At 43.1% G+C, this 19,801-nt stretch overlaps 1 protein-coding gene across 4 annotated transcripts in view; it reads right to left on the reverse strand.

Annotated features, from left to right (window-relative positions):
* Positions 1-1,441: 1,441 nt before the first annotated feature.
* The window catches only part of NAF1 (nuclear assembly factor 1 ribonucleoprotein), a 72,275-nt gene continuing 53,915 nt past the window's right edge, over positions 1,442-19,801 (reverse strand). For all 4 annotated transcript variants that reach the window (XM_075127780.1, XM_075127779.1, XM_075127781.1 and 1 more), the window contains 3 exons: positions 19,674-19,725; positions 7,009-7,114; positions 1,442-2,216 (listed from right to left, as the gene is read on the reverse strand). In XM_075127780.1, the coding sequence (XP_074983881.1) occupies positions 1,771-2,216; positions 7,009-7,114; positions 19,674-19,725 (604 nt within the window). In that variant the 3' untranslated portion in view covers positions 1,442-1,770. The remainder of the gene's footprint in view (positions 2,217-7,008; positions 7,115-19,673; positions 19,726-19,801) is intronic.

Below are 19,801 nucleotides of genomic sequence, written 5' to 3' on the forward strand. Positions count from 1 at the left end.
CTCAATATGTTTACAAGACGGTTCACTTGCAAGTTGGTTCAAAAAGAGAATACAAAAAACCTTGTTTTAGCAGTGATTAACCTGTCACAGTTTCAGGGTTAACCGAATCTTTGCCCCCTACCCACCCTGATCTTCCTGAAGGACACCCACTTAAGATTTCAGGCTCTTGGGCAGAGACCCACACCTCTCCCTCTAGACCAGGGATTTAGGCTTGCAGTCCCTCTGCACCTCACTGATTTCTCTGGTAAGTCTGATTGTGGTCTATCGCCTGTGGTTAACCTTTCCCCAGGGGCTACAATAGTGTATACCAGTTACCAACCAGCTTTCACAAAGCCACGTACATTTATTCTCAGGATAAAAGCATTACAGAGAAAACATGTAAAAACAATAAAAATTCCTACACACATGCTAGAAGCTTATCAGAAGTCATTCGTCTTATTGGTCCCTAGTAAGTCTCTCCAACCCTTCCACAAGAGTTGGGGTCCCATTTGCACAGAAGCCCTGTCCATTTGCTGGATCAGAAAGAGGGCCCATTGTCATTATAAACTCGATTTTATACCAAAAGCCCTTTTTGCTCTCTGGTAAAAACCAGTCTGAACCAGCATACACAAACTTCCTCAGGGGCTGATAATTCTCTAGAAGTGGTTACAACCTGAGTGATTTGCCTTAATCACCTCCCTACTCTTTTTTATTTCCTGGAGGAGCTGTGGTAACACTCCCGCAATGGAGCTACATACAATCCCTGGTCCACTGTGATACATAAACCATTCATGAAACTTAACAATGTGGTCCCTCGAGATACTGCATGGAGTTGTAATATCTGTCACAGTACCCTCGTAGAAAGGGTATATAATATTGGTCTTTAGAATGTGATGAAAGTAGACTGAATTATGTCATTTTTTTCAACAAGTTGTACAGAAGCAACATTTTCAGTTAAGATACAACAAACTACAATATTTACTTTTTTCCTAAAATATTTTTCTGGACCAATCATCATGCTATCTATGTCAATATACCCTTATTTTCATCTCAAGAGCAAATATTTTCTCATATACCTCTATCAGATTGATACTTTATATCAGGGGTAGGGCAACCTATGGCATGAATGCCAAAGGCGGCACACGAGCTGATTTTTAGTGGCACTCACACTGCCCGGGTCCTGGCCACCAGTCCGGGGGGCTCTGCATTTTCATTTAATTTTAAATGAAGCTTCTTAAACATTTTAAAAATCTTATTTACTTTACATACAACAATAGTTTAGTTATATATTCTAGACTTATAGAAAGAGAGGGTCTAAAAATATTAAAATGTATTACTGGCACGCAAAACCTTAAATTAGAGTGAATAAATGAAGACTCAGCACACCACTTCTGAAAGGTTGCTGACCCCTGCTTTATATAAATGCTAGTTCAAAAGTTGCTACAAAAACACATCTAGACAGTTACAATGTAAAAATAACGTTTATTAATTCTTGGAATACTTCAAACTTACCACATATTATCAAAGTTAACTCATTATTCAATATATTTCATTTTTTTAAAAGATAGGCTATCAAAAGAAACACCAGTCTTTGCATGTCTGATATTGCTGCATAAGGCTGTATCTATTTAGCATTAGAACTTTGGATTTGTTCTGTTCTTACACATAATTTAAGCGCCCTCATATAAAATGTAAATAGCAATCACAAATCATAAGGGGGTTTGTGAGTGGGAAAGCCATAGTTTTCCAAGATCTGCCGCTCATTGTACACTCAGTCATGAAAATACTCGTCTAACTGGGAGATCCAAACTGAGATGGATGACCATTTGGAGAAGCAGGCGGTGGGGGTGGAGGTGGGGGCGGGGGAAATGGGAATGGTGGACTATAAATGTTAGAGTACATGTTGGGCCCTGTCCACATCATGTTTGGATTTGGGGGTGGAAAGTGATGCATCTCATTACCAACAGGTCCAAATCCTGGAGGAGGAAAAGGATACTGCAGCATCATGGGATTTTTTTGTCTGTGAGGCTGTGGAAACATTGCAGATTCTTGATGTAGCCTGTGATCTGAAGAGTACAAGTGAGGAGGTCTTAGTTGTGGTCTTGAGAAGCTTGGATTAACAGATGGATGAGGAAACCTATCCCTTGAGAAGCCAGGATTAAATTCTCTGCCACGATAGCCTCTTGAATAATTTGAAGTAGGCAGTTGTACAGACTGATGCTGAACTTTTTTCTCACCTTAAAAAATAGCCACAGAATTACATATTTTTAGTATTTATATTCAAATTTTGGAACTTGGACTATATTTAAAACAGCTTAGTCTAAAAGTCTGACAAAACAGGTGGTCTTCTCTTTATCTTTAAAATCTAATACTTAAACAGTATACGAATAAAAATATGCAACTCGCGTTTAAACAAACTCAAAACAAGGACTAGATTATGCTTAGCGTTTATCAGCTGACCTATTTGTGTTTTAAAAATGATGAAAAAAACAAACATATGAACTGTAAGGTATCTTTTAAACATCTGAAATTAGTAAATGTTGTGTGATTAGTGTGGTCAGTGTGGTCAATAAATTACCATTTGTAAACAAAATGTTAAATGAACTCCATTAGGGTGGGAGGGTTTAAAACAATGCTGAAACAACAGTGATATTTAGTGGGTTTTTCTTGTAAGATTTGAAGGCTTGAAATTTAGTAGTAAAAAGAAGAAACATCAGCTTTTTCCCTCCTCCAGCATACATGGTTTATTTACCATAGAGATACTCAAATTATGAATAGCACACTCTAAAGTTTTCTTTACAATAAAATTTAAAGAGTTCGTTTTGAATAGAAAAAATATAAAGCTGAAGATGTAAAATTTGTGTTCTGATTCGGTGCAGGAGTTTTCAGATTTTAACTCCACTGAACATGCTAAGATTACTAGTACTGGATTTACCTAACAACCAACCAAATGTTTATTGGGTAAATCCAATAAACCCAATACGTTGCCTGTAGCCATCAAAAAAAACCACCACATTTTGGTCAGATAAGAAGCCAAGAGATCATATTTATGCACAGAGTTGACCAATATATGCAAGGCTAATTATAATTATATCACATTATCAACGTGAATTATTGATTCCACATATATTAATATGCCTTAAGCATACAGTATCAATATAACTTTATACTGTATATCTATTTCTAGCAGTTACAGGGCCTGTTTTGACCTATGTCTTTTTACAAGCCTGTTCACTTATGCTAAGTATCACTTTACAAAGCTGAAGTCAGCTTTGACATTAGAACACAAGAAATGTACCAAAGGCAAAATACATTAATGTTCTGACCCAGTACAAGCAGAGGAGGTATCTTCATGAACCACTCTCTCGAATACAAGTATCCAAAATAAGAATAAGGACGGAACAAAACAACAAGTTAAAGAACTGGGTCAAACTGGTGGATTTTAGTGATATGTACAAAGTTTTGTAACTTGCAATATCATTTATAGGATGATAAACACGCCTAGTTAAAATATGTAACTTTGGGAGGATCCCTTGTGTGTATGTTGAATTTACCACCACCTGCACAAGACAGAGATTCCTTGAAACTAACATCCTTTAGCAATAAACCTGACTGACAATGGTTATTTGGTCTCTTGAATACATTTCATACCAAATCAAAGTGTGGTCAAGCAATTGACTATACAATTTATCAACAGCAGTATGCAGAATCTTGATTTCACCATTTAAATTTTACACATGTCATGCAAGGTAGTGTCAAAGGATATCCCCTATATTAACTCTAATTATTTAGTTTATCAGAGTAAGCACATAAGAGGCTTAATCAGGATTTTGATTTTTATGGTAACAAAAAGCAAGTCATGGAGCCCTTAATTAAAAGGTATTTTGACTCACTTGGGAAGATCATTTTAAAAGCATGTACATTTAAAAAACTGAGCTTATTATTCCACTGAAAGGAAAATTATCAGGATATCTTTGGTCATAAAATATTCACAAGGTTCAGCATTAGTCATCTAGGGAATTTACATTTTTATTGACATCCCTACTGTTGTAAGAACTGAGCCAACAGGTTAATTATGAGCTCATCTGTAAAAAAAAAAAAAAGTAAGCAAGTTCATAAGAGTTCACAATCTATAACAACAAATGTCAATGGGAAAAGAAGCAAAACAGAAAAACTCAATTAGCCCCAATAAAAAGGCCTAGTGATATAACTGAAGGACTATGTTAAAATCATGCTTGGTAAACAAGAAAAGTGTGGAACTGAAAATCAATAGGCCAAAATTGGTGTTTCAAAAACTAGGCCTAACAATTGGTGAACAAAAATAATGAAAGAATGGACCATTCCATCCAAACTTCCCTTCCGGGGTCCTTAAAAAACAAGACTTTAAAAAAAAAATTAGCAAAAGCAGCAGCTGTTTGCCAGCAGCTACTGAAACAAGCTTCCCATCATGGCTGCCATCCCCAAGGTCTCCTGGGACTCCAGAACTTCTTTATCCTAAACTTGAAAGATGTCTTAAGCAAACTGGGTGAGTGAGAGAGCGAGCACGCTAGATGACATCACCAGCTCAAGTTGAATCCTGCATACTTTCAGGGATGTTAGACTTTGCCAACTACTTGACACTCTGTGTGTCCTTTTCTTTCCCCATCTTACTTCTTCCCTTTCCTTTTCCCTTCTGTCTAATAAAAGCTAAGACTGCATATTTTGTAACACTGCTATAAGCCTGTGGCCAGAAAGAGGCACCTTACAGCAGTGCCCTGAACAGCCCAAGGTGGTTGTTAAGTCTTGGAATGGCTGATAAGACTGTGTATTTCCAGGGGAGAGGATGCAAGGGAAAGACAACCCCAGGTATAGAAGCTGCATTTTCTCTCTCTTTTTCTTCTCTCCCCTTTTGTGTTTTTGTCTTATATCTTCTTAGGAAACAAGATCAGACTTTAACAGCAGCAGCAGCAACAGCTCCAGCCTATCACAACTAATTACCTCTCTTTTTCCCAAAAAAGGACTGCTATTATTATCTTTGATATCATCAAAAAGACTGTCAAACAAGGGTTTTTGTCCTTCTAAAAATTCTTTTCAGCTCAGGGGAAAGGGAACAAGGGATGTTGTAAGGCTTTCATTTTAACTTAATACTTTACGTTTTAAATGCTTAACTGTTTTTCCTTTTTTTCTGTACCTTTAATAAAAGGTTAGTAGGATTTTTAATGGCATTTACCATAGCACTAAGCAGGCTGAGGTTTTTGTATACCAAACACTGAACCCAGTTTAAAATGTTTAATGTTGAACACTAACTGGGTTAAATAACACCTTTGACTCGTTGGGCCCATTTATTCAATCTAAACTAGCACACCATTATATTGTGTTTGCACACACATGCAAATTTAATATTAAGTATATACATAATCTTCCATACAACATAATAATTAAGCAAAGTAGTATTTTTAGTTCACAATAAAGTTCTCATTTAATCTGTAAATATTTAAGCTCATCTGATAGCAATTCTTTGTTCCAATTTAGTGAGATATGTTTGTATTTGGCTTTCAGACTCAAAACCAAAAGAGAAAAACAATGGTGAACTCTTGCAAATTCCAGGTCACCACAAAACTAGTGTATCAAGGACAACTCTTGCCAGTGGTTTAAGGGTTAGACTATGCTAAAAAACTTTGGTGCGTTTGTGAAATTTCTATAGATAAATCAACATATAACAGATACTTTATTTTTCCAGTAAAGAAATGAGATTATTTAAATGTCAGGTACACCAGAATCCTTGCCAGACTATGTACTCTTTAATTGGTTAATGTAAATGCGGGGGGGTGTGGTTAGGTTCCAGGGAAATTTTTTTCACCAGATAAAAGACATTATATACATATACAGTATAAGTTTTAAATAATTCTATACTAACATTTTAATACTGTACTCACCAATGAGGATTGTGAAGCTTGGTTGAGGCAGGGGCGTAGCAGGATTGGGGCTTGCCCCATTCCACCCACCTGGGGCTCTTGTCAGGGAGTGGGATGGGTGCGTGGGGGCTTATCCCGTTGTGCCAGCCCAGTGATGCTGCTGGGGAGCGGGGTCAAGGCATGGGGTCTTGCCCCAGTCCACCTGCCCAGCGCTCCTGCCGGGGAGCAGGGTGGGGACACAGGGGCTTGCCCACTCCCTGGCTGGAATGCCAAGCGGGAGGAACGGGGCAAACCCCTGCGCCCCCACCCCGCTATCCGGCAGGAGCGCTGGGCGGGCAGAATGGGAGGAGACACACAACGTAATCAGGGAACATTGCAGGACTTTAAAGGAGTATGTTCTCTAATAGGTCAGCGACCTAATAACAAAACAACATTAACTGGGACAACATTAAGTGAGGGGTTACTGTAAATGATGAACTGAGTGCTTCATCAAGATTAAATGTTTTCATTTAGTGGGTAGCGTCTTCTCTCTCTATTCAATGCCTCTGCACGGAGGCAACTGTGTCCTTCCAGCCAAGGTGACTGATGCAGCTCCCAGGAAGTCTGTCAGTTTTGATATATGTTGTCTAGAGAGGGACACTAATGAGTCATTTCTCCTTTTGTGAGAGTTTGTGACAGCTGCCCCCACTGTGTTCTCAGCTGCTGTCAGCTACGGAGTAAAAAACTGAATTCCATTCCTAACCATGTTTCAACAATCACACTAGATCAGCAGATTTACTTTTCATTTTTGGATAGTACGTAAATTCACAATTTAGAATATTCATTATATGTACCACAGATACTTAATAAATTATGTATATTTACATAAAAAAATGATCATTTAGTAAAACAATAATCTCCTCATAAAACTTATTAGTGTGTTTATCTGTATCAAATAGTGCAAGTTTAAGGGATATGCCCTCATGTGCTTTTAATTACAATTTTTAAAAGAACTGAAAGATTTCATGATGAAATGTACCAAAGCTCCAGTATTAAACCAGTATGAAATTTAAAGAAACATCTATCACTGTGCTTTTCAGACTTGGTTTGAGGGACTGAGGTTAAACCATTTATTTTCTCTATGGTATTTACTCACTTGAGTCATTCATTTCTGATTTGGGTTTCTTTCTTTCTTGATTCCGAGATTTCTTTTTCTTTGTTATTCCCTGCCTCTCCATTTCATCATCACTGAAATCTAAGGCCTTAGAGAAGTACAAAAAGATGATATTTAGAAAAATTGTCAAAAAATTGTTATACATTTAAAAGTCAACATTTTAACTTTTCGAATACCTTACAGAGGTCCTTTGGAAAATAGGCTGATCAAGTAATTACAGACTGTATCATAATGCATATGCACAAGAGATTTAAATTAAGATTTCACAGACAACTTTAATTCTATCATTTCCTAACTTCTGAATGCTTAATTTAGTTGTTTGGATGTAATAACTAACTATATATGTGTATATAAACATACATGCAGTATTGTTAATAGTTACTGGATGCTGCCTACAATGTATTTTTACTCATTAGAAGTTATCAAAAAACAGGGTCAACCAGTTATTACACAGCTAATAATTCCTCATTCAAAAATTTGAACTGGCCAGAAAAACCCTCTGCAGTATGTTGGCAGCAAAGGCATATTTAGGCCTGATAGAAGTGTGTTGTGAATTTTAAAAGTTTGTCTGATAACATTTAACAGCGTAAGCATAAGCAGAACTGCGCATGTGTAAGAAATTGCACGTTAATCATGTTTATGAGTAAAAGACCAGATAAAGTAACTAAAAAGAGCTAGAAAAGATCCACTTGAACAAACACAAAACTTGTAATGGAGGATGAAAGTTAACATAGAAATGAGAGACTAATGCATATAAAAAAAGAAAGTTATAAATAAGTAAGTTTGTGTAACAAAGGGAGGTTGACGTATTGTCCAGTGTTGGAGGCGATTATGATGGGATCGTTCTGATGAGCTTCCTACTTGTAAGTAACTGATCACCACTTGCTAAGCACTTTGCCGTAATAAAGATTTCTTAGACACTTGTACAGATTAAGTGAATCTCAATCCAACACAGCACATACTATAAATCCTCATATGGGGGGGATGGAGAAATAACATTAATTTTTCTTCTTTTCTTCCCTCAGTCCAACAAATTCCCAGCTACTAAACAAAAATATTGATGAAAAGTAAAAGGCACTTTGGCTCAAATTTTAAAGGTATTTAGGCAACTAACTCATGGAAATCAGTGGGCGCCTAAATGCCTTTAAAAATCTGATCCTTCTAATTATTCAATTGCCTAGAGGCTGCAGTGAGAAATTAACCATTTACACAGAGGACAGGGTGCTTGTTAAGCACTCATTATGACAAATCAAGCTTGAAAAATAATCCAATACATAAAGTATTTTTTGTGAATAGTGCTAATCAACAGCAAAAAAAAAAAAAGTTACTCACTTTCTCGTAACTGTTGTTCTTCGAGATGTGTTGTTCATGTCCATTCCAGGCAGGTGTGCGCGTGCCGCGTGCAAGCCAGCCGGAAGATTTTTCCCCTAGCAGCATCTGTAGGGTCGGCCTGGGCGCCCCCTGGAGTGGCACCTTCATGGTGCCCAATATCGGGCCCCGCCGGCCCCCACTTCCTCAGTTCCTTCTTGCCTACTATTCCAACAGAGGGGTAGGAGGGTGGGTATTGGAATGGACATGAACAACACATCTCGAAGAACAGTTATGAGAAAGTGAGTAATCATTTTTTCTTCTTCGAGTGATTGTTCATGTCCGTTCCAGGCAGGTGATTCACAAGCTAGAGCTCAGGAGGTGGGGTCGGAGTTATCCACAGAAAAGAGCACGGCTCGCCCAAGAGCCGCATCGTCTGAACTGCTGTGTAATTGCATAGTGCAACGTAAATGTATGCATCGAGGACCACGTAGCTGCCCTGCAAATTTCCTGAATAGGGACTTGTGCCAGGAATGCCACAGAGGAGGCCTGGGCCCTGATAGAATGAACGGTTATCTGCGGAGTGGGTTCCTTTGCCAGGGTATAGCACTCCCTAATGCAGGACGTTATCCATGATGATATGCGTTGAGAAGATCCTGGGAAGCCCTTCATTCTGTCTGCCACGGTTACAAAGAGTTGGACGGACTTCCAGAATGACTTAGTTCTCTCTCTATAAAAGGCTAAGGCCCTACGCACGTCCAGTGAGTGCAGCCTACGCTCCCTATCAGAGGAGTGTGGCTTGGGATAAAACACTGGGAGGAAGATGTCCTGGGTCATGTGAAAATGGGAGACAACCTTCAGGAGAAAAGCCGGATGAGGCCTGAGCTGGACCTTATCCTTATGAAAAACTGTGTAAGAGGGCTCAGACATGAGGGCCCTGGGCTCCGAAACCTGTCGAGCCAAGGTAATTGCCACAAGGAACGCGACCTTGAATGAGAGATATAACAGGGAGCAGGTGGCCAGAGTTTCAAATGGTGAGCCTGTAAGCCTGAAGAGGACTAAATTGAGGTCCCAGACAGGGACCGGCCGATGCGTGTGTGGGAAAAGCCTGTCCAAACCCTTGAGAAAATGACTGACCATAGGTTTTGCAAAGACTGAGAGACCATCTGAGCCTGGACGGAAGGCGGAGATAGCGGCCAAGTGGACCCTTATTGATGACCGGGACAAGTCTTGATGCTTTAGGTGAAGGAGGTAGTCCAGTATAAATGATATGGAGGCAAGGAGCGGCGACTGACTACGTTGCTCCGCCCAGATGGAAAACCTTTTCCACTCGGCCAGGTAAGTAGCCCTGGTGGAGAGCTTTCTACTACCCAGGAGGACTTGTCTGACCTGGTCCGAATAAGACAGCTCTGCGGCACTTAGCCATGGAGCATCCAGGCTGTAAGGTGGAGCGACTCCAGATTCAGGTGCCGGCCTTGGTCCAGCGTGATCAGGTCAGGGACCAGCGGTAAGGTGAGTGGGACCACTATGGACATTTCCAAAAGTGAGATGAACCAGTGCTGACGCGGCCATGCCGGCACTATTAGTATGACTCGGGCCCGGTCTCTGCAGATCTTGAGGAGCACCCTGTGGACTAGGGGGATAGGTGGGAAAGCATATAGCAGGCAGCCCTCCCATGAGAGAAGAAAGGCGTCCCCGATGGACCCCAGGCCATGGCTCCCAAGGGAACAAAATGTCTGACATTTCCTGTTGCCCGGAGTGGCGAACAGGTCTATCTGGGGAGACCCCCAGAACCGGAAGATTGAGCTCACATCTGGCCGAAGGGACCACTCATGGTCATTGAAGATCCGGCTAAGACTGTCCACCAGTGTGTTTCACACCCCTGGGAGGTATGAAGCTGCAGGTGGATCGAGTGCTCTGTGCAGAAATCCCACAGCGCAAGGGCTTCTCGGCACAGGGGAGAGGTGCATGCACCCCCGTTTGTTGATATAAAACATCGCCGAGGTGTTGTCCATGAGGATTGAAACACATCTGCCCATTATGTGCGTTTTGAAAGCGTAGCATGCCAGACGCACTACACTCATCTCTTTGACATTGATGTTAAGAGCGAGGTCCACCGGAGACCAGAGGCCTTGGGTCTTGAGGTCCCCTAGGTGAGCCCCCCAACCCAGATCCGAGGCGTCTGACACCAAGCTGAGCAAGGGCTGAGGGCTCGGAAAAAGGCACCTCTGCGCAAACCATTCGAGGGTCGAGCCACCATAGGAGGGAGTCCAGTACCAGGCGGGGCACGGTTACGACCCTGTCCAACGCATTGGGCTGGTCTGTACACCGCCAGCCAAGACTGAAGTGGGCGCAGCCTGAGCCTGGCATGCTGCACCACGTATGTGCAGGAGGCCATGTGTCCCAGTAGCTTTAGACAGTTTCTTGCCAGCGTTGTGGGGAACCGTCTGAAGCTTTGTATGATGTCCTGAAGTGACTGAAACCTGGCCTCCAGGAGGTTCGCCCTGGCTTGGGTAGTGTCCAGGACCGCGCCTATGAACTCCATCCTCTGCACCGGGGACAGGTTAGATTTCTCCTCGATCAGGAGGAGACCTAAGTCGAGGAAGGTCCTCCTTCAAAACTCGACCTGAGCCTCCACCTGGGCTCTCGAGCGACCTTTGATCAGCCCAGTCGTCGAGGTATGGAAAAACCTGTATCTGGCACTTGCGCAGGAACGCCGTGACGACTGCCATGCATTTTTTGAATACTTGGGGGGCAGTCGACAGTCCAGACAGGAGAATGGTAAACTGGTAGTGGCCTCCGTTCACCACGAATCTGAGATAGCATTTGTGATATGGGACTACTGCGATATGAAAATACACGTCCTTCAAGTCGAGGGTGGTGTACCAGTCTCCTGTCTGGAGGTTAGTGAGACCATGCGGAACTTGAGTTTCTTTACGTACTTGTTCAGCTGTCGCAGGTCCAGTATGGGTCTGAGGAAATACCGGGAGTAGAAACCCTTGCCCCTAAGCTACTGAAGAACCTCCTCCACTGCCCCTACCAAGAAGAGGGACTGCTTCTCTTGAATTAGAAGTTGCTCGTGAGAGGAGTCCCTGAAGAGGGACAGGGCAGAGGGTTAGGAGGGGGCGGGGGGGGTACAGAATTAGATGGAATATCCCCTCTCAACCATGTGGAGCACCCATCGGTCTGAAGTAATTCGAGACCAGGCACAGTAGAAAGGGGATAGACAGGACGAGAAAGTAAGATGGGAAGGATCCAATGGTCGTACTGGCAAGCCGTCCTCGACCGTATCCTCAAAAGGGTGATCTAGAGCCCAGTGGGGCCCTGGGCTGGCCCAAGCTTTGTCCAGAGGGAGCTTTGCCTCCTCCGAGTGCTCCTGTTCTGCCTATGCGGAGTGTCCTGGCGGTTTTCGGGTTGGTAAGGACGAGCGGCAGGTTGAGGCCTAAAATGTTTGCGCTGGAGAGCAGGCATGTGAAGCCCCAGTGAACGAAGGGTAGCCCTCAAGTCCTTCAAGCTGTGAAGTCTCTTATGGTTGGCTTACCCCTGGAGTAGAACAGGGGGCATGCGGTCACCAGAGATTTGTCCCTCCTTTCGGGGGAGGATGGCACCGGGAGGCGCATCAGGTCCGTTGCCGCCTCAAACACTTCCGGCGTCGATGGTGGTTGTATGTCCACCAGATGGTTCAGGGATCGAGGAGGGTTCGGACTCGACTGGACCCCGGCCGGGGCAGGAACTGATGAAACCCTGGGCGGAAGCGAGGCAGAGGCGGTCTGTCCCAAGCCACTCGTGGACAGCGCCAGCCCCTTAGGCTTCAAGGGGGGTGATCGGTCCCTCACCAGCCTCTTCTTTACTGGCACGGGAGATGGAGAACGGTGCCGAACTGAGGCTGACGCCCTATGGCCCGAGTAGTGGCAGTGCCACTGGGCTTTAGAATCCTTAGCCTGGCCCATTTCGCATGCCGTTGGCGCCGGAGCACTGCACAGCGAAGAGGACATGCTCAGTGCCGGGCCGTTGGGTCTCGGGTCGGATTGCGGTCTCAGAGCCACCTCCATGAGCAGGCGTTTTAGTCTCTGCTCTCTGTCCTTACGGGTTCTTGGGTGGAAACCCTTGCAAATGCGGCACTTGTCCTTTTGATGAGTCTCACCAAGGCACTGCAGGCAAGATGAGTGAGGATCACTCTTGGGCATAAACTTTCCACAGGACTCACAGAGTTTAAACCCCGGAGACCTGGGCATACCCCCAAAGGGGAAACGAACTATCTAACAAACCACTGCTAACTATATGAAAAGTACAACTATAGAGAATAACTGTTTACACTCAGAACAAAGACACTGCTAAGGCGCTTGCTCTAAGAGCGAGCAAAGTTCCAGCTAGCCGTCATGGGCGGTAAGAAGGAACTGAGGGGGTGGGGGGTCGGCAGGGCCCGATATTGGGTGCCATGAAGGCGCCACTCCAAGGGGCGCCCAGGCCAACCCTATGAACGCTGCTAGGAGAAAAATCTTCCGGCTGGCATGCACACCTGCCTGGAATGGACATGAATAATCACTCGAAGAAGAAAACACCAATACATTTTAACTTAATGTCTCTTACTTTAATTCATTATCCACACATACAGAATATAAAATATACACATTTTATACAATAGAAGTTTCACAACTAAAGTAAATTTTAAACCTGCATAGTGGTGGTAAGAACACTGCTTGCTGAAAGCTGGAGTAACAAGAGGAAAATACTTCTTTATTTTAAAGAATATTGATCTTTAAAGACCATTTGCCACTATTATAATGCATTCAATACTTCTGCAACATTTGTATTCTGATTTAGCTTGGCTATGCAGCATTTGGATTTCTGGCTAACACAATTCATTTAAGATTAATATTACTCATTAAAACGTCACAGCATCCACCCACACACTATGAAGAAGTCTTGTGGTGTGATTAGTTCTTTGAGAACTTGCTCCTTTGTTCTGGACTTAAAAAAACGAAATAAAACAAAACCATAACTAAAGCCAAAATTATTTTGCTGCTATACTAAGAACCCATATTAGTAAGTGCAGAAAAACAAAATGGGCACCTGTTTCTATTAAAGGCAGTGAGCTAACACACTGCTGAAATGCTTGGATTTAAACAAAAATCATTAAAAAGGTAACACAGACCAGCACATTGCTATATTCAGACTTCTTGTATTACACTCATAAGCGAACCATAAAAGTCATGAAGTATATGCCAATATAATGTTTATGATTGAAAAAACCTTTCAGCAACTTTTTCCAGTCATGATTCTTAAAAGACCTTGCATAATCTTTGCTCCCGCCCTAGAACAACTAAGGTACCTCCTGCAGCTAACTTTTTTGTTTCACTTAATGCGCTGTAAGAATCACCTTATGGAAGAGCTGCAACGACTTCCCCTGAGCATTGTAGCAAATGGACCAATCTCAGAGTTTGCTAGAAAAAGCTGTGTGGCTTAACTGCCCAGATATCATCATGTGACCCCAAAGATGGGGGCCCAAGGCATGGGACAACTGAGTTCATGGCTAATCCAGACCTACTTGAAAATTACAAACTTGCCAGTAAAAAGTGTTAAGGCAGAGAGTTATATGGATCCCTGGTGCCTGTGCTCCACTAATATTTAAGAATGTGGGCCTGGCTCCACCAATGTTTGGGCTTACTGCACTTTGGGGGGCCCCACACTTCAGTGGGATGAGGGGTCCAGGGCGACCTGGGGGGTTAGTGGGGGTCCTGGCGCTGGCAGCAGGGAGCGACCTGGCCCCAGCTCGCCCCTGTTCCACCCCCATTCCACCCCTTCCCCCAAGCCCCTGCCTCTTTCAGGCTTCTGCTCCATCCCCCAATGCCGGGAGTCAGCGGGGTGGGGCAGAGTGGGGTGGGCTGGGGCCGGGTCACTTGCTGCTGCCTGCATCAGGCCCCCCACTAGCCTCCCAGACCACCCCGTATCACCCTGAAGCACGGGCCCCCCCAAAGTTTGGTAAGCCCAAACACTGGTGGAGCCAGGTCCACGTTCTTTAAATATTGGTGGAGCATGGACACCACAGACCCACCAAAAGTTATATAAACCTGGCGCCATGGCGTTAAGCCCATATGTTAAAGAGAGAACAAGGAAAAGAGGCCTGAAATGGTTTGACCTAAGTGTGAGAGAATAGGAGTTAGGTGCTTCAGTGCTTTTGAAAATGCTACTAGGTACACCTCTGAATATTTAGGCACCTAAATACCTGAAGAAATCAGACCCTAGCTAACTAGAATATGGTTTAATACTAGAAATTAAAGGAGTATTGGATCATAATTACAGAAAAGTGACTGGGCGAAAAAGAAGGTCCTTCATCCATGTAATATTGCTAGGGACCCTTTTGTAGCCTGTACTGGAGAGAGCTCTTGTATAGCACCAGTAAACCTTGGTTTTTGAAGGCTGTTCCAAAGCTCAAGTGATGCTGAGAAAAGTGGAATGAGCCCCATTCCACAAATAGGAATGTAATGGCAATGCTCTCAGAGAAGAACTACTGCTGGATAGCTCCACAACTTGTTTCTGGAAACAGTCTCCAGAAAGAAAGGTTTCTTACTTGTAAACTGGAGTTCTTCGAGATGGCTCTGCATATTCACACATATGGGTTTTGCACTGCCTAGTGGTGCCTAATGATAGAACCTTCTCCAAGCAGCATCCATTAAGAGCACTCTCACGCCCCCTGCCACATCTTCCTTCAGCATCTCCAAATGTTCTGAGGGCAAGGCTATATAAGGGGATGCAGTGCCCTCTACCACCTGTGTTCCTTCCACCACCACCACAGAGACACAGAACAAAAGGGCTGAGAAAGAGGGGAAGGCAGGTGGGAAGTAAATAACCTTCATTTCTTCTTTGAGTGGGTCTGCATATTATTACATAAGAACAGCCTCCTGGGTCAGACCAAAGGTCCATCTAGCCCAGTATCCTGTCTTCTGACAGTGGCCAAAGCCAGAAGCCCCAGAGGAAATGAACAGAACAGGCAATCATCCATCCTGTCACCCATTCCCAACTTCTGGCAAACAGAGGGTAGAGACACCTTCCCTGCCCATCCTGGCTAATAGCCATTGATGGACCTATCCTCCATGAACTTATCTAGTTCTTTTTTGAACCCTGTTATAGTCTTGGCCTTCACAATGTCCTCTGGCAATGAGTTCCACAGGTTGACTGGGCGTTATGTGAAGAAATACTTCCTTTTGTTTGTTGTAAACCTACTGCCTATTAAACATATAGCACAACCTCACTAATTGACAACTGTGACAGAGCCATCCATCACACATTACCGATGTTGTAAGCCAGTCCCCAATTCAAGAAAGCATTTAAGCACATGCTTAACTCTTATCATGACACATGGGTCTCGAACGCAGGGTTCATAGTCACGGCCATGCCCCAACCCGCCACCTCGCAGTCTCCATTTATAGGCAGTTTGATAAGCAGTGCTGAAAATAACCTGGAGGAGGGAACACAGTCCTAACTGAACAGAAACTGAAACACCATTCTACCCAATCTAGCTTCAGACCGTGAGGCCAAATCAAGAGTATAATACTTAGCAAAAGTGTGTACAGAACTTCTGGTCGCAGCTCTGCAAATTTCAGTAACAGACACTCACTTAAGGTAAAGAATAGAAGCCGCTGCAGCTCTAGTGGAATGAGATTGTACTGTTGCTGGCACAGGAATGTCTGCTCATGTGTAACATTCAATAATACATTTTAATCCATCTAGAAATAGTCTGGGAATAACTGTATAACCAATGTGATTGTTAGCATAAGACATGAATAATCTAGATGATTGTCAAAAGCTTTTAGTTTTATCTAAATATGCAAGAGCTCTTACTTCCAAAGTACGTAAAACAGATCACCCTTATTAATGTGCAACTTTGGAAAATAAATTAATTGTCTGATGTGAAAATCAGAAGCCACTTTTGGCAAAAACTGGGATCAGTCCTAAGAACCACCTTATGTTTATGAAAGGACATAAAAGGTGCACCAGCCATCAAGACATTCAATTCACTCACACCCTTTCGGCTGTTATGACAATAATGAATTCCATTTTAACTGACAAATGATAAGGAACACTCATCCAAGGATTCAAAAAGGTGGCTTCTCGAGTGTAACTAAAACCAAATTAAGATCTCAAGGAGGGACAAGATTTCTCAAAGGGGGAATGCATAATGCATTGCCCCTTCATAAACTTCTTAACCATATTATGCACAAGCAGCCATCTACCATCTACTAAAAAATGGTAAGCAGAGATCTATTTGAAAGTTCAGTTGTCAGCCGAATGAGATAACCCCTTAGTTTTTAAGGTGCATTAATGTTCTAAAACACAAGGTATGGAAGCTGAGACCAGAAAATCAGACTTTCACTTCATCCAAGCCACAAATCTGGTCCATTTCAAATGGTAACACATTCTACCTCTCTAGAATTAAGCAGTATATCCTGAACCAATGAGGAACATGTCTGTTCAAGAGCCAGAGTCTGATCACCCAGGCCATCAGGCAAAAGCACTGCTGATCTAGGTGAAGAATCCTGCCCCCTTGCTGAGACAGAAGAAGACATACAAAGACTCCACTGAACAGCTGAAGGGGATCCATAAGCCACTGTGGATACCACCAAGCAGGAGCAACCAGAAGCATCTTAATCCTAGCCTGACTTATCTTTCTCACTACCTTCTGAATCAAAGGAAGCGGGGGGAGGGGAGCATACAGATGGCCCCTTTCCATAGTGTAGAATGAAAGCATCTGATATGGATTGACTATTCCTGTCTGCACTTGAATAGAAAGGGCAACACTTTTTGTTGAAACTGATAGCGAACAGGTCCATGTCTTGCTGACCCCAACTGGAAAATATGCTCTGAATCAACTGATCCTTCAGCGACCATTCATATATTTGAGAACTGTGTCTATTGAGACAATCTGCAATTGTGTTCTGACCTGCTAAATGTAGGACCACTGGATAAATGTCACCAAGAATGCACCAGTCCCATAACCTAATCACCTCCGAACATAGCTTAGCAGGGTGAGCACCCACAGTTGTTGGCATAACACATAGCAGAACTACTTGCAGAAACCTTCCATGTGACGGAGGAATGATCTGAGGGACAGACAAATGGCTCAATTCCAACACAATGTGCAAGCCACTCTCTTGAAAAGACCAGTGACCTCAAACTTTAAGTTGGTTCAGATGCACCCTTCATCTCTCCCAACATCTGTTGACACATATGAAGTTACTGTTACCAACAACAGGAGACTGAACTGGACATCTCTGAAAATGTTTGCTGACCACCACATCATGTGTGTCCAGAATGTCTCAAGGCATGATGACTAACATTTGAGGATTATACAGATTTGTTTATATACTCAAGACATCCAATGCTACACTGGTCTCATTCTGAGACATGTAAATGGAATCTTGTAAGTAGTAGCTGCCATGAGACCCAGAGAAAAGATTAGTATCTTAGTGTCATCTGTGAACTTGCATATCTGAATGTTTAAAATATATTGCAATATCTTTTACAAATTCTGTCCTATGATAGAAAGGCTTTCCATGCTCTTAGTCCAATATGAAGCCTATGAATAAAAATTCCGAGATGGACAGAGATTTGATTTTTTGACATTCAGAAGTTGTCCCATGTCTGAGGAAAGGGTGGTTGTAAAAGCAATGAGGCTTAATAGATCCTTGCAAATGGCAGCCTTCAATAACCAATCATCCAAATAAGAGTAAACAGAAATACCCTGCATTCTCAATTGAGCCGCTACGGCAGAGAGGCAATTAGTCAAAACTCTTGGTGCTGGAGGCAGGCCAAATGGCAGCACCTTGTCATGGAAATGGTGTTCTGCTGCCACAAAATGAAGGTACTTTCAACGATTGTCAAATGATTGTCAAACTGGATCTGTGGGTATGGGGAAAGCGGTGGATGTGATATACCTTGACTTTAGCAAAGCTTTTGATACGGTCTCCCACAGTATTCTTGCCAGCAAATTAAAAAAGTATGGATTGGATGAGTGGACTATAAGGTGGATAGAAAGATGGCTAGATCGTTGGGATCAACAGATAGTGATCAACTGCTCAATGTCTAGTTGGCAGCCAGCGTCAAGCAGAGTGCATATAGATCGGTCCTGGGGCCAATTTTGTGCATCTTCATTAATGATCTGGATGATGGGATGGATTGCACCCTCAGCAAGTATTCAGATGACACTAAGCTGGGGGGAGAGGCAGATACACTGGAGGGTAGGGAAAGGATCCAGAGTAGACAAATTGGAGGATTGGGCCAAAAGAAATCTGATGAGGTTCAACAAGGACAAGTGCAGAGTCCTGCACTTAGGATGGAAGAATCGCATGCACTGCTACAGGCTGGGGACCAACTGGCTAAGTGGCAGTTCTGCAGAAAAGGACCTGGGGATTACGTGGACGAGAAGCTGGATATGAGTCAACAGTGTGCCCTTCTTGACAAGGAGGCTAATGGCATATTGGGCTGCATTAGTAGGAGCACTGCCAGCAGATCAAGAAAAGTGATTATTCCCCTCTATTTGGCATTGGTGAGGCCAAATCTGGAATATTGCATCCAGTTTTGGAACCCCCACTAAAGAAAGGATGTGGACAAATTGTAGAGAGTCCAACAGAGGGCAACAAAAATGATTAGGGGGCTGGGGCACATGACTTATGAGGAGAGGCTGAGGGAACTGGGCTTATTTAGTCTGCAGAAGAGAAGAGTGAGGGGGAATTTGATAGCAGTCTTTAACTACCTGAAGGGCGATTCCAAAGAGGATGTAGCTAGGCTGTTCTCAGTGGTGACAGAACAAGAGGCAATGGTCTCAAGTTGCATTGGGGGAGGTCTAGGCTCGATAATCTGAATCTCTGTTAGGATTGCATTTGCCAGTTGCCTTTCGTCATCCAGCAGATCCTGCACACACAGTGCCATCTTTGGAATTCATAACAGACCATAGCAGCGTGGCAATTTGCCACCCTAATACCAAGAAAAGAACATTTTTATTCCTAGAGAATCAATCTTCTTTCCCTCTCTATCAGCTGAGGTGAAGTCTGCCTGTTCAGACTTCAACCTGCTACTAGCAGCAGTCACTATTAATTAATTAGATGCAGGGTGTGTATGGAAATATAAAAACCCCTCCAAAGATATCTGATATAATTTGTCTGCTTTCTTGGCTATAGACAAAAAGCAAAAGTGGTCCAAGCTGTCTTACCAGGCTGGAGCACACCAACAAGGATTGGTAGACATGGGGAAGTAGCCCCATAAACACCGGATGAGATATCGTCTCCATAGGCACTGAAGGCAAATTCAAAGTGGACACCAGGTGATCCACTAAAACTTACCTCAGGTGGTGGCTCTTGGTCATTCTGCCATGATGCATCAGACCCTTTCTCCCTAAAAGATTGGACACAAAGATGTTGAGAAGCTTTTAATAGCAATCTAATTCATTGGTTAACAAGAGATTCCTAAT

This window comes from Caretta caretta, chromosome 4, assembly GCF_965140235.1.
Source record: "Caretta caretta isolate rCarCar2 chromosome 4, rCarCar1.hap1, whole genome shotgun sequence".
NCBI lineage: Eukaryota > Metazoa > Chordata > Testudines > Cheloniidae > Caretta > Caretta caretta.